The following is a 14,013-nucleotide window of genomic DNA, read 5'->3' on the forward strand; positions in this document are numbered from 1 at the left end:
TGCTTATCCATTCATTCATTGATGGACTCTTGGGTTACTTCCACATTTTAGCTATTATAAATAATGCGGCTGTGAACATGGGTGTATGAACAGGTTTGTAAATGGCGGTTGGCCTTGTTGCTTTTACTGTCTCCTGCAGGAGGTTAGAGAGACCTATACAGTATTATACTATTAGATTAGATATTTCCTGCCCAGTTCTGATTGACTATGTATCATGTTCATTTTTCTTTATTGTGATATTTTCTACTCTTGATTTAGTCCTCTTTCCCATGTTGTGAAAAGTGATATTTTTTTCTAACAATACACTAGACATTTCCCCCACATTGAATTTTAAAAATTTAATTAAATCTCTAAAGTTGAGACAACTCAGATTGTTGAAAAGAGATATTTTTTGCTTTAATAACAAAGCTAAGCCCTAGCCACTTTGGCTCAGTGGATAGAGCATCAGCCTGTGTACTGATGGGTCCCCGGTTCGATTCTGGCCACATACCTGGGTTGCAGGCTTCTCCCTGGCCCAGGCCCTGGTCAGGGCATGTGTAGGAGGCAACCAATCGATGTGTTTCTCTCACATTGATATTTCTCTCTAGGTTTACCTCTCTCTTCCACTCTGAAAATGAAGGAAAAATATCCTTGGGTGAGGATTATAAAAAAAAAAGCTAAATCAGTGGTTCTCAACCTTCCTAATGCGCAACCCTTTAATACAGTTCCTCATGTTGTGGTGACCCCCAATTTCATTGTTACAAATTGAACATAAAGCATAGTGATTAATCACAAAAACAATATGTAATTATATATGTGTTTTCCAATGGTCTTAGGCGACCCCTGTGAAAGGGTCGTTCGACCCCCAAAGGGGTCGCGACCCACAGGTTGAGAACCGCTGAGCTAAATAAAACTCATGATTTTTTTTCTTTGTAAATTTTAATTTGTAAATATAAACTTGAGAAATTACTAAACAAATGAGAGGAATTTCTAATAAGTTGATAGTAAATGGAATATGGTAGAATGGAATAAAAAAAGACATAAGGGAAGAGTTTAACAAGGAATAAAGAGAAGGAACAAAAAGCAATAGAACAAGTAAAAATAGCAAAGTGGTAGATTTAAACTTAATTATATTAATTATAGCAAATAGTCTAAAATTTAAACTCCAAAACATTCCAATTAAAAGACATTGTCTTGCCCTGTCCGTTGTTAGGGTGTTGTCCCGCTACACCAAGGTTGGGGGTTCAGTCCCTGTTCAGAGCACATACAAGAATCAACCAATGAATGCATAAAGAAGTGGAACAACAAATCAATGTTTCTCCCTTTCTCTAATCAATTTTTAAAAAAATGTATGGAGTAACTGCCTGGATTCCATAGGAGCTGCAAAGCACACAAACCACGGTCATTTTAGCTGTTGCTATCACTTGGACTAGAGTCAACTAATGAGACCTTTGTTCTTAAGATGTATGACCATGGAAAAATGCTAATTATGTGTTTGAAAGTCTCAAAATAAGCACTGAGGATGATTATATGTAAAAGTATTGGCCCCATTTTGTATGTAGGGCAAGTCCCTAGTAAAGTAACAAAGCCTAAGATGGCATAGCTAGTAAATTCCAGAGTCAGATTTTGAATCCAGGTTTGACTCCACAGCCCATAGTAAACACTATATTATGCTATCATGTCATATGTGATACGTACTATAAGATGCTATAAAATTATTCTTTGGATTTTTAATTTATTTTTTTGGTATGGGACAAGTTGTATTTACAGTTCTTCTTTGTAACAATAATCTGGTATGAGATAGTTATACAATACAGACTAGACCAATCGAACACATTTTACACAACAAACACTCATAAGGCGGAGTATGAAGATTATGGAAAAACGCTAAAGCCAAAGGAGCAATAGTCAGAAAACTGGTTAAATATAACATCTCTTATATCAGCAAGTCAAAGAAAAAGCTACTCTATATCCACAATTCTTATGTGTGCCAAGGAAAAGCGATAGAGCTTAAACAAATGAAGGACTGGACTTCAGGAGCTATAGGTTTAATTCCTAGTTCTGTTACTAACCCCCAGGAATATTTCCTCGTCTATTAAAGTGAATCTTTGTGCGTTTTTAGTGTGTTATAGGGGGAGATCAGAAGACCTCAATGAGTGCACCAGCTAGAATCTTACGAGCTCAAATACATTGCAACCTAAAGTATTATTATGAAATCTTTAAGAGATGATTCCAGGTTTTCCTTAGTTCCTTTTCTACAAAATGGTACAATTAGTTGTAACTAACCATTGTCCTTTAAAAAAATCTAAGGTATGGCATGTAATGTTTTATTAAAAGAGACAATAATGAATACAGTAATTTTACTGTACAACTATACTTTGAAGGGAACTGTGTTTTGACATACCCCCAAAAAAATGATACACACATTTTTTTTATAGTGACATAAAAGATGTGTACAAAGCCGGGCTGGCGTGGCTCAGTGGTTGACCGTCAACCTATGAACCATGAAGGCACAGTTTGATTCTCAGTCAGGGCACATGCCCAGGTTTCAGGCTTAAACCCTACTGTGGAGTATGCGAGAGGCAGCCAATCAATGATTCTCATCATTGATGTTTCTATCTCTCCCTCTCCCTTCCTCTCTGAAATCAATAAAAATACATATTTTTAAAAATGTGTACCAAGACAAAGGCATGGAAAGAATAGGAATTTATGCATGTGGAAAGTTAATATGGTGGAAGACACACATTAGGAGAAAATGAAAAAGGTGAAAAAGGGATTACAGGATATTGGTATAATGGAAATAGTAGAAACAAGCAGAACTTGGTGTACAGTAGGGTGTATTTATCGTCATCCACTTGCTGCTTCAATCAAATGTAGACCTTATGAAACTGTGGAAAGGAAAATGCTTTATATTAGGGTTTTTAAAAATATATTTTAAAATTGCAGGGGCGAACAAAGGGACTTTTCAGCGAATTTTTACAGACTGTACTTGATGTGTGTTCATGGAATTTAATATCTATGTTTAACGAAACTAACCTTCTTGAAGTAGATAAGTAGCTTAAGAAGATTTTACAAAGAAACTGCTAATGCAAGAATAATCAAACAAGAAGAAAATAACAGCTATGAACTCTTTGTCAAGAACATTATCAGACACATACAATGACCTAATCACGAAAGAGAAGTCGAGCAAAAATAATAACCACCATCATCATCATCAAGAAGACCAAAGTATGAACTTGGACTCACTATCAGTAGTACAATGAACCTTGCCCTGAGAGTGTATTGATATATTACATAATACATATAGAATGTTAAGACAAAGATTGGGGTTGAATGTGATTTCTCCTCACAGTATTCAGTGTCGTTAAAAAATAGCACTTAAGGAATTCATCAGATTTTTAAAGTGTTTTTTTAAATGTATAGTTTACTATATAACACCCAGGTAGGTTATCAAGAAAAATTAAATGTTATTTTACATGGCCTCTCACTCAGTTGTCAACATGAGTTACAACGTTTCATAATAAAATCCTCATGTGTTATCGGAATCTCTCGAGTTGCAAAATATTCAAATTCAAATAGATGTGCTAATAAGAATGGAATCTTCCAGTTGAGCCCTGGTTTACCTTCAGTATCAGTTTTCAGAGAGGAGGATGTAGTGCACAGGGTTGTTTTGAGGTTTTTTTGCTTTTGTTTTTATTTTTGTTTTGGGTGAGAACATCAGCTTCAGAGACTCAGACACTAAAACACTCCATGGAAATTGCATTTACCTGCCAATAATTCTATCAGAAAGAATTTTACTGCAAAGAGGAGTTTTATTTAATTTTATGTGTTATGTGAAATATAAACTATGTTCTGTATTTTATATAGTATTATGTTATTATATGTTATAAATATTATATATAATTTAACTATTCAATTGTGCACCTGAAACCTATTTAATTTTGTTAAGCAGTGTAACCCCAATAAATTCAATAAAAATATAATAAAAAATAAGAACTATTCAAAATGCGAACTCATATAAAGATTAAATTTCATATTGTACTTTATTGAATTACCTTTGATAGATATAAACAATTTAAAACATGGCTTTAGCCATTAGAAAATGACAAAATCTTTTGTCTCAAGTTCTGTACACTTTTCTGTTTAATCTCACAGGCCAAAAGATGAAGTAACTCTTCAAATGTCATCACATATTACAAAACTAACTGGAAAGAATTTTGGTTGTTGCTAAAGACATGTTTCTGAGAATCGTTACAAAATAAGAAAATTATCTACAGCTCAGATGTAAGTCAGAAGATTCTGTGGCATTTTGAAATGTCATATGTTTCATTTTCTGTTTTAAAACGGAAAAGATCATTATTAATAATGCTCCAATGCTCTTTAAAGCACATTATGGTTAAAAAGAAGTATTTTGCTTTTAGATTTTTACCAATTATAGGATTTGTAAGTTACTAATTAAATCTCATTTAATAAAGCACTTAGTACCACCCCCCCCCCTGCAAATGTCCCACCCACTCTAATTTTAATTACTCAATTCCTAAACTGAATTTGGAAATAATAGCATCCAACTTACATTTTTCTGCTAACTTGGTAATTAACCAAACATCTTTCTAAATTTACTTATTTTAAATACATTGATCATTTTTACCTTGTTGAGTAGCTAAGATTTTTTTTAAAGTCTTTGCAATAAATGAAATTCACAATTAAGTGAATGTTTTGTGATTCTAGCTCCTCTAGTGCTATATGTATGAAGTATTTTATTTCACTTATTCTCTTGCTACAAAATTTCCATGGGAAATACTAACTGTTCAGGGACACAATACTGAAGGCCGATGCTGTGGCTCACAGTAACCATAGCAATAACTGTCCTAAAAATAAAGAGGGCCTGTATCAGCACAGATGGGATCCTCTTACTGAGGAAGAATCAGGTTCACAAGCAGTGGTATCACCTGAACTTAGGAATCCCACTTGATAGTAACGTAATATGAGAACATCAGGGCTTCATACAGATATAAAGGCATATATTTTGACCAGACTTCCTAGTGAAACATAATTAAAAACTAAAACAATAGCTGTAGATGCTAGGTAAGTTCCAACAAGGAGACATGGCATGAACAGGTAGTAGTTCTCATGTCACAACTCATATATTGAACAACACAGGGGATTAAACTCAAGGCATTTATTTTTTAATTCATGACCCATAAATGCTTCCTTATATTTAATCTGGGTTTATCAGCAATTATGATTCTAATATATAAATTTGTACATTTGTAAGTAAACTAGAGGCTTGGTGCATGAAATTCATGCATGGGTAGGGTCCCTAGGCCTGGCCGGTGACCAGGGCTGATAGGGGCCTTCTGGCTGCCGGCCAGGGCCTTCCTTCTGGCTTCCAGCCAGGGTGTCCCTTCCCTGGCTGCCAGCTGCTGGCTGGCACCACCCTTCCCCAGTTGCCAGCTGCTAGCCAGGGCCTTCCTTTGTTCCGCACCGCCCCCTGGTGGTCAGCGCACATCATAGTGAGTGGTGGAACTCTTGGTCTCCCAGTCGAACTACTGAGGGGACACTTTGCATATTAGCCTTTTATATACATAGATGAAATAAAAAGTGTTACAGCTGGAAGATCTATATACATTTCTATTATAGCACTTATCATAATGCATCATAATTATTCATTTACTTGTTTGACTTCCTCATTAAATTATGGCCTCCTTGAAAACAGGGACTGTGCCTGTGTATCTGTGTAACAGGTAAGTACCTATTTAGGATGTCTCTGACGAATGAATTCATCATTAGAGATCTAAAAATACAAGTGAGGTAAGAGATGATTTGTCACAGATTAACACCTCTTCTAGGAATCCATAAAGGTTTAGTGGGAATGGAGGATTGGAAAGACACATATTTTCCCATGTCTAGGAGGCTTCATGCATTCCAATTGCTTATTAGAAAATGGAGGCCAGTTACAAAAGACCCATGATGGTGACCTGGAAACATATTTCGAGATTAGAAGGCACTCCCCTCGTTTCCAAGGCAAGGATGTTAGAACTGAGCTAGGCCTAAGCTTTCTGACACATGCTCTGTAACCTTCCCTACTTATGGATGAGTTGGTGATAAAAATACTAACCATCAAAGGTCCAGACCAACTTCTGCTAAAAGCAACCAATTATACTATAGTCATTGCATGCAGTTAACATTTCTCCTTTAGCACAATAGTGATTTTTTTTTGTTCTATTTTGTCACAATTACAAGGAACAGAACCCCTGAATGCAACTAATAGGGCATGCTTGCCCAACCTACCTCCAACGTCCAAGTCAAGCAGCTACAAGGAGTTGCAACTAGAACAGAGGCAGACAATTCAACTTGTTCTTCAAATTCTATCCATTCATTTAAATATTTATTGAGCACTTCCTTTGGTTTTTGTTTTTATTGTTTTTTTTTAATGTTTTAATTGATTTTTAGAGAGAGAGGAAGGGAGAGGGAATAGAGAGAAAATCGATGGGAAACATCATCAGTCTACTGCCTCCTGCACAATAAAGGCCAGCCACTCCTTTATAACAGGGATCTTCCTGGCTCTACGGATACATCAATGAGCAAAACAAAGTTCTCTCCTCTGGGTACTTACATACTTGGTACTTACATGTGGTATATCTTCCCAACCATACAATTTTTTTTCATGGGAGCATATATCTGAAATTATAGTTTGAATCAGTGAGATTTGATTCTTGATAATAATCTTTTCATCTATAAATTGCACAGAACTTGGGAGGTGGGGGTGTGGTCCTGGCGTGGGGGCTGTGGAGGTGCACGGGGACCTGGTGCGGTGGCTGTGGTGGCTGCGGGACTGACGAGAAACTACTAAACTTCCTGTGCAAGCGAAGTAGAATTTCATAAGAACATAATGGATGGAGAAGAGAAAACCTATGGTGGTTGTGAAGGCCCTGATGTCATGTATGTCAAATTGATATCTTCAGATGGTCATGAATTTATTGTAAAAAGAGAACATGCATTAACATCAGGAACAATAAAAGCCATGTTGAGTGGCCCAGGTCAATTTGCTGAGAATGAAACTAATGAAGTCAATTTTAGAGAGATCCCTTCACACCTGCTATCGAAAGTGTGCATGTATTTTACTTACAAGGTTCGCTACACTAACAGCTCCACGGAAATTCCTGAATTCCCAATTGCACCTGAAATTGCACTGGAACTGCTGATGGCTGCGAACTTCCCAGATTGTTAAATATAATAAATAATAATAAACTGTTAACTTTTTCCAGTATTAAAAAAAAATTGCACAGAACTTTGTACCTTCCTAATAAAGCATATCTTGCCTTATCTTATAACTTAGGTATTTTTATACTTGCCTTATTCTTCTCTAGAAGGTTATAAATTCTTGAAAATCTTGCTTTATTTATCATCTTATCTCTTACACAGTGCCTTACACATGGTAAATGTTCAACAGGTATTTAAGTTGGACTTAGTTCTGTTTTTAAGTGAAGACACTATCAACATTTTTAGAATGAATATAAATTCTCATTTAAACTACTTACACACAATTACACTATTTTTTTCCACAGTATTTTGAGGAAAGGAAACCCTCATAAATAATTACTAAAGTGTATTGAAAATGTTGAAAGTAAGTTTACTTTAAAAAAAATTTGGAATCAGTTTTCGTGAGGGCTGTACATTTCCCTTTTGTTTGACCACCTACAATCAATCTTTTAAAAAGGAAAGAAAGAAAAGAGTAAGAAAATAAAAACAACCATCAGATGTTGAAAGAGCTTTAAAATATGTCACTTTTTGAAAAAAATAAAATAAAATATGTCACTTTTTTATTTCATGTATATCACTCTTCTATTTTAAATCAGAAATCTCCATCTTTACCAAACTAGGTAATTTTATTCAATTTATGCATTGATCACCTCTTTTTTAATCTACTTACAAACATTTATTATACTTGGTTCATATATTAAATAATTCATTTTCCCTTTTTGCTATCTTTTAAGGTCAATTTATTATTCTTACTAAAGATAATAAAAAGCATAATAAAGTGTATAATTTCAAAAAAAAGTGACAAAATCTAAACTAAGTGGCTTGCACATGCAACCTCTGAGGAGAAATATAGGGGTTTGTGTGGTTCCCTGGACAACTTGAGAGGTGTCCTGAGTATGTTCATGATAGAGTGAAGCTGACCTGACTGTACAGATTAACTAAAAGCATTCTTCTCAGGATCCAACAGTTTTCAAAGGCCACAGGAAATACTGAGACACCTTTTCACTAAGCCAAAATCACATAGATTTAGCTTCAGTGCCATCAGAATTTCAAAACTCACCATCAGCAGCTGGTTGAAGCCCAGACTATTTTCCCTGATTTCCCACATTCCCTTTCACTCCCTGTCTTACTTGGTGGAACTGAATTCCTGCCACAAACGTAATAAATTTCATCTCTTCAAGCCCTCAGCCTGATGTTTGTACTTAATTTACCTCATTCAACTTTGCTTAACTATTGTCTTGCCTCTAGATTATGAATTCCTTGAGACTAAAACCATTTTTAATTTTCTCATTCCTTCCTGGTTGCCCCACTGTGGGTCCAAATGCTCACCCATCTACACTAATAAAAGACAAAGATGCTAATTGACCGTACCTTTGCTAGGCCCACCAACCAATCAGAAGAGTATGCAAATTAACCCAACAAAGATGACCGTTAAATTTGCATACTGCAGGCGGGGCAGGGCAGCGCAATCCGCTGCCCGCCTGCCGCCATCCGGGCCGGCCGTCTGCAACCCGGGGAGCGGGCCTAAGCCAGCAGGTGGTTATCTCCTGAGGGGTCCCAGACTGTGAGAGAGCACAGGTCAGGCTGAGGGACACCTCCTCCCCCGCCAGTGCACAAATTTTTGTGCACCAGGCCTCTAGTCTATATTATAAAAGGCCAGTGGCTGTAAGGGCATAATGCCAGAACGACCAAATGACCAGTCACCAGGAGGTGCATGGAGCACCTCTCAGTCCCACCCCCTGGCCCGCAAGCTGCTTGTGGTGGTGGGGCTCACAGCTCAAGGCTGGCGGCCAGCAGGGCAGCGGGTGGATGGGTGTGGTGAGGCGGGGTGGCTTGTGGGTGGGTGGGTGAGGCTGCAAGCATGGTGGGGCCGTGCGCACATGGGAAGGTGCATGTGGGTGGGTGGGGCCGTGCAATTTCACACTCTGAGCCTCTAGCATAAAAATAAAGCTGTGTTCCAGAATTGCTTTGGTCTTACTTAGCCTCTGTTGGGATTACCAAAGCTGTACCACACATTCTGACTTATGTTAAGGTTGTACACATAAGCCACACGTGGCTCTACATAGACATTTAAGTATTTTTAATACAGCAGAAGTATGTCTGAGTGTCTTTAAAAAAGATCAATATGATCAGGAACCCATGTTTGTGGAGGGCTAATTTCTTAATGACCACTGTAGAAGCAAGCAATTAAAAGATTAATGTTTGCAGTAATACAAAAGATGTCCCAAAATATTTTATTCAACTTTATTTATACAAAAGTGCCTTACTGTAGAATTGGTATTTGTGCCAATAGTACTACTAGTTATTGCTCAATTAAAAAATTTTTTAACATATTTTTGTTGATTTCAAAGAGGAAGAGAGAGGGAGAGAAAAATAGATATATCAATGATGAGAGAGAATCATTGATCGGCTGCCTCCTGCATGTCCCCTACTGGGGATTTTGCCTGCAAACCAGGTGTGTGCCCTGACCGAGAATGGAACCCTGACCTCCTGGTTCATAGGTCGATGCTCAACCACTGAGGCACACCAGCTGGGTGTTATTGCTCAATTTTGATTGAGACAGCAAGAAGACAGGTATTTCTGATAAGGCATATTTGATGTGAAAACATATTTCAATTCAACCTTCAGATTTACATAACAAAGGCAATTGAAATTCTCAACTTTCAACTTGATACAATTTTCATAGCACTGAGGTGGATTCCAATATTGCCTGGAATCTGGCCACATGGCCAGAAAGTTTAAGTTCTTTCTGGAAATTTTTGTTTATTGCGATGTAATTGACATGCAACATTGTATTCATTTTAGGCGTATAACCTAATCAATTTGATATATGTATGTATTGCAAAATGATTACTAGAATTAAATTTAGTTAACATCCTTCACTTCACATTAGTTACAATTATTTTTTCTTGTGCTGACAACTTTTAAGACCTACTCTTATAATTTCCTGGAAAATTTTCACAAGAAAACTGGTAGGAAAGGTGGTTGGCCTCTCTGGGGTAAGTCCTGAGTTGGGACAGAGGACATTACCAAATCAGGTCTGGAGAGAACACTGAGAGCTAAAGCCAGACAATCCTGCCCAAACAGATTGTGTAAGTAAAAAGGACGTGAGCATAGATTAAAATTCAAGAAGATTGACAGGCCAGGCAGGCAAAGAAAATAAATGGAACAGTTTGGGATAGTAAATGGCAGGTTGTTCAGATGAAATCTGGTGATAGCTCGTGCTGCCTGAGACTGGATCTCACATTTTAGGGCTGATCAAATTCATTTAAAGAGTCTGGAATGGGACAGACACTGAACTCCATGTTCTGGCAATGTTCCAGGGGTACTGTGTCTTTAGCTCAGTCAGTTTCTGTCCAAAGGGGATGTGATGGGGCAGATTAACAGGTCATTTATATTCGTATCACCATTTTTAAACAATTTATCATGTTATGTGGTGTAGTTTTATTCGTGTGTCTTATACTTGGTGGTTGTTGTTCTTTTTTAGTTTCTTTGATCTATATGGGTTTATAATTTTTATCTAATTTGTAGTTTTCAGCCATTATTTCTCCAAGTAGTTTTTCTGTCTTCTGCACTCTCCTTCAGAGTTTTCACTGACATGTATATTCGGGTGCTTGAACTTATATTGCAACATCCCTAATATCTAATATCGATGTTTTTTTCCCCCAGTCTTTTTTTTTTTCATGGATAGTTTCTATTGCTCTGTCTTCAGATGCACTAATCTTTTATTCTTCAGTAGCTAATCTGTTGCTAACTTATATTGACATTTCTGGGTTTAATTCTATTGATTGATTGTAGTCATCGTATGGCTGTATTTTCCCAATTCTGTGCATTTTTGTAATTTTTTAAAATTAAATGCCAGACATTGTGAACTTTGTTGGGTGCTCAATATTTTTTGTTTTCCTATTAAATATTTTCGAACTTTGTTCTGAGATAAAGGTAAGTTATTTATAAACAGTCTAATCCTTTTGAGACTTACTCTTAGCTTTGTTATATGGGACCAGAGCAGCCTTTAGTATAGGACTAATATCCCCCCCCCCACTACTCAGTGATCCATTTACTTTGTGTTGGGAAAGGGCTCCTTGCAGTGGCGTAACATCATGGAAGTAGGCATCACAGATAAGTAATAGCAGCAATAAGACACAGAAATGCCACATCTGCACCCAGGCTTGGTCTCCATCTGTGTCAGCATTTCCCTCCAGGCCTGGAACATTGCTGAAACAGCTGGTGACCTTTGAGCTCTGATGATTTTTCTCACCTCTGACCTTGACTATTTCTCTGTGTCACATTCTGTACTTAGCACATCCCTTTAGTACTTCATGAAGGCGGACAACAGATACACAGAACTCCAACAGACCCTGGGAGAAATCAGATGGACAGGGAAACTAGAGAAACACAGTAGAGAGACGTCTGACCACTAAAACAAGAAGATAATTAAATCCTGGTTGACCAAAAGAAGAGGTCAAGGAAGAGGTTAAGGGACAAGAAAACAAACAACAAAAAACTAAGTAAAAAAGGAGGTCTATAAAGAGACTGAGAAAAAATAATCAGATATATGGGAGGTAAAACTGGAGAGAGTTGGATTCTAAAAACAAAAGAATGGGGCAGGTCCAGAGTGTCCAGCTAAGCCCTAACCGGTTAGAGCATCAGCCTGCGGACTGAAGGGTCACAGGTCCGATTACGGTCAAGGGCACGTACCTGGGTTGCGGGCACATCCCCAGTAGGGAGTGTGCAGGAGGCAGCTGATTGATATTTCTCTCTTATCGATGTTTCAAGCTCTCTATCCCTCTACCTTCCTCTCTGTAAAAAAATCAATAAAATATATATTAAAAAAAAAAAAGAGTGTTCAACTAAGATGGGTGTACCTATAGGGTTAGGGAACCTCATCAATCATTTCCCACCCCACTTTGGGAGTCCTGGCAACCAGGTTCTTACTCTGCAGGTAGAAGATTAGAAGAGTCATCTCTGCTAAGTCTGATCAAGTTAAAAGAAAAGTTTTGAAAATACTGACAATAGAAGTTCCCCAAGTTAATAGCTCAGCTAGATCACCCACTGAGATGCTGAAGATGGAATAGATCTACTTAGGAGCTCAGAGCTTCCAATTCACTTCTGCTTGCCTGTTTATTTTGAAATCAGCTTTATCAATGTATAATTTGCATAATGTGCATAAATACACTCATTTTACATGTACAATTCAGTGAGTTTGACAAATGCATACTCCCATGTAACTACCATCCAATCAATATGGATAACTGACCAAAGAGTCTAGGGTCAAATTACTTAGAAAACCAAGTAAAACAAGATAATTATTAACTCCAGGGAAAATCAAAAGTTGCGCAGGAAAAGACAGGTGATCATAGTTTGGTACATGGCTTGGCTGTGACTGTTGTTTGCAGTAGTTACTTAGTAGTATAAGTAACAGATTAGATACTGAAGAAGAAAAGATTAGTGTATCTGAAGACAGAGCAATACAAACTACCCAGGAAAAAAAGATGTTGTTTGCATGATTATAGTAATACTAGAGGCCCAGTGCACGAATTTGTGCATGGGTGGGGTCCCTCGGCCTGGTCAATGATCAGGGTAATTGGGGAGGGATCATGGGAGGTTGGCCAGCTGTGGGAGGTTGGCTGTGGGAACGCACTGACCATCAGGGGGCAGTTCCTGCATTGAGCGTCTGCCCCCTGGTGGTCAGTGTGCATCATAGCTACAGGTCAACCAGTCATTTGGTTGTAACGGTCGCTTTGGCTTTTATAAATATAGATAAGTACTGAGATTGAGCTAATCAAAATCAGACAAGAACTACTTGGAAAGATAAAAAGGTTGCAGTGAACATGGAGTGAAGATTTGGGAAAAAGAGTGCTATAGTCTCATCTTGCATAATATGAAGTCAGTAGGAAATACCTAAACCTAAAATAATCAAGTAGGAACAATGTAGGCATATCATTTAGAAAAATCCTGTATAATAAAAGCCTAATATGCTAAGGCCACTCAACTGCTTGCTATGATATGCACTGACCACTGGGCAGACAGTCATCTGATCAACCAGTCACTATGACGTGCACTGACCACTAGGGGGCAGATGCTCCAACCAGTAGGTTAGCTTGCTGCTGGGGTCCGGCTGATCAGGACTGAGGGAGAAGGGCCAGACACACACTGGAGCCCTCCCACAGTCCCTCCCCAGCTGGCCAACCTCCTGCATCCCTCCCTAGCCCTGATTGTGCACTGGTGGGGTCCCATGGCCTGGACTGCGCCCTCTCCCAATCTGGGACCCCTTGAAGGGTGTCAGAGAGCCGGTTTTGGCCCCATCCAGCAGGCCAAGCTGAGGGATCCCATTGGTGCATGAATTCGTGCACCAGGCCTCTAGTAAATAAAATAATCATCTAAAAGAAGTGTTAGATAGAAAAAAAATAATAAAATAAAAAATAAGCCCAGCCAGTGTGGCTCTGTGATTGAGTGTCAACCTATGACCCCAGTCATGCTTCAATTCCTGGTCAGGGCACATGCCCTGGTTGTGGACTTGATCCCCAGTAGGGGGCGTGCAGGAGGCGGCCAATCAATGATTCTCTCTCCTCATTGATGTTTCTATCTCTCTCTCCCTCTCCCTTCCTCTCTTGAAATCAATAATATATATATATATATTAAAATGAATGAATAAATGAATAAATAAAAGAAGTGATAGGTTGTCTCTGGGGAGAGGTTAACTAAGTGCAGAAAAATCACTTTGTTAAATTCAGCATTCATTCATGATTTTCTTCTTCCCTTCCTCACCCC

General features: G+C 38.0%; 2 protein-coding genes across 2 annotated transcripts in view; both read left to right on the forward strand.

The window, feature by feature from the left end:
- Positions 1 to 10,531, forward strand: part of NIF3L1 (NGG1 interacting factor 3 like 1) — a 118,546-nt gene extending 108,015 nt beyond the window's left edge. Inside the window, exon 4 of the mRNA XM_059702752.1 lies at positions 10,517 to 10,531. Coding sequence (XP_059558735.1) covers positions 10,517 to 10,518 — 2 coding nt within the window. The 3' untranslated portion in view covers positions 10,519 to 10,531. The remainder of the gene's footprint in view (positions 1 to 10,516) is intronic.
- LOC132238113 (elongin-C-like) lies at positions 6,740 to 7,210 on the forward strand. The gene has a single exon (XM_059702719.1). It carries the CDS (start codon positions 6,872 to 6,874, stop codon positions 7,208 to 7,210), a length of 339 nt encoding a protein of 112 aa, XP_059558702.1. The 5' UTR covers positions 6,740 to 6,871.
- Positions 10,532 to 14,013: the final 3,482 nt, after the last annotated feature.

Source organism: Myotis daubentonii, chromosome 7, assembly GCF_963259705.1.
Source record: "Myotis daubentonii chromosome 7, mMyoDau2.1, whole genome shotgun sequence".
Taxonomy (NCBI): domain Eukaryota; kingdom Metazoa; phylum Chordata; class Mammalia; order Chiroptera; family Vespertilionidae; genus Myotis; species Myotis daubentonii.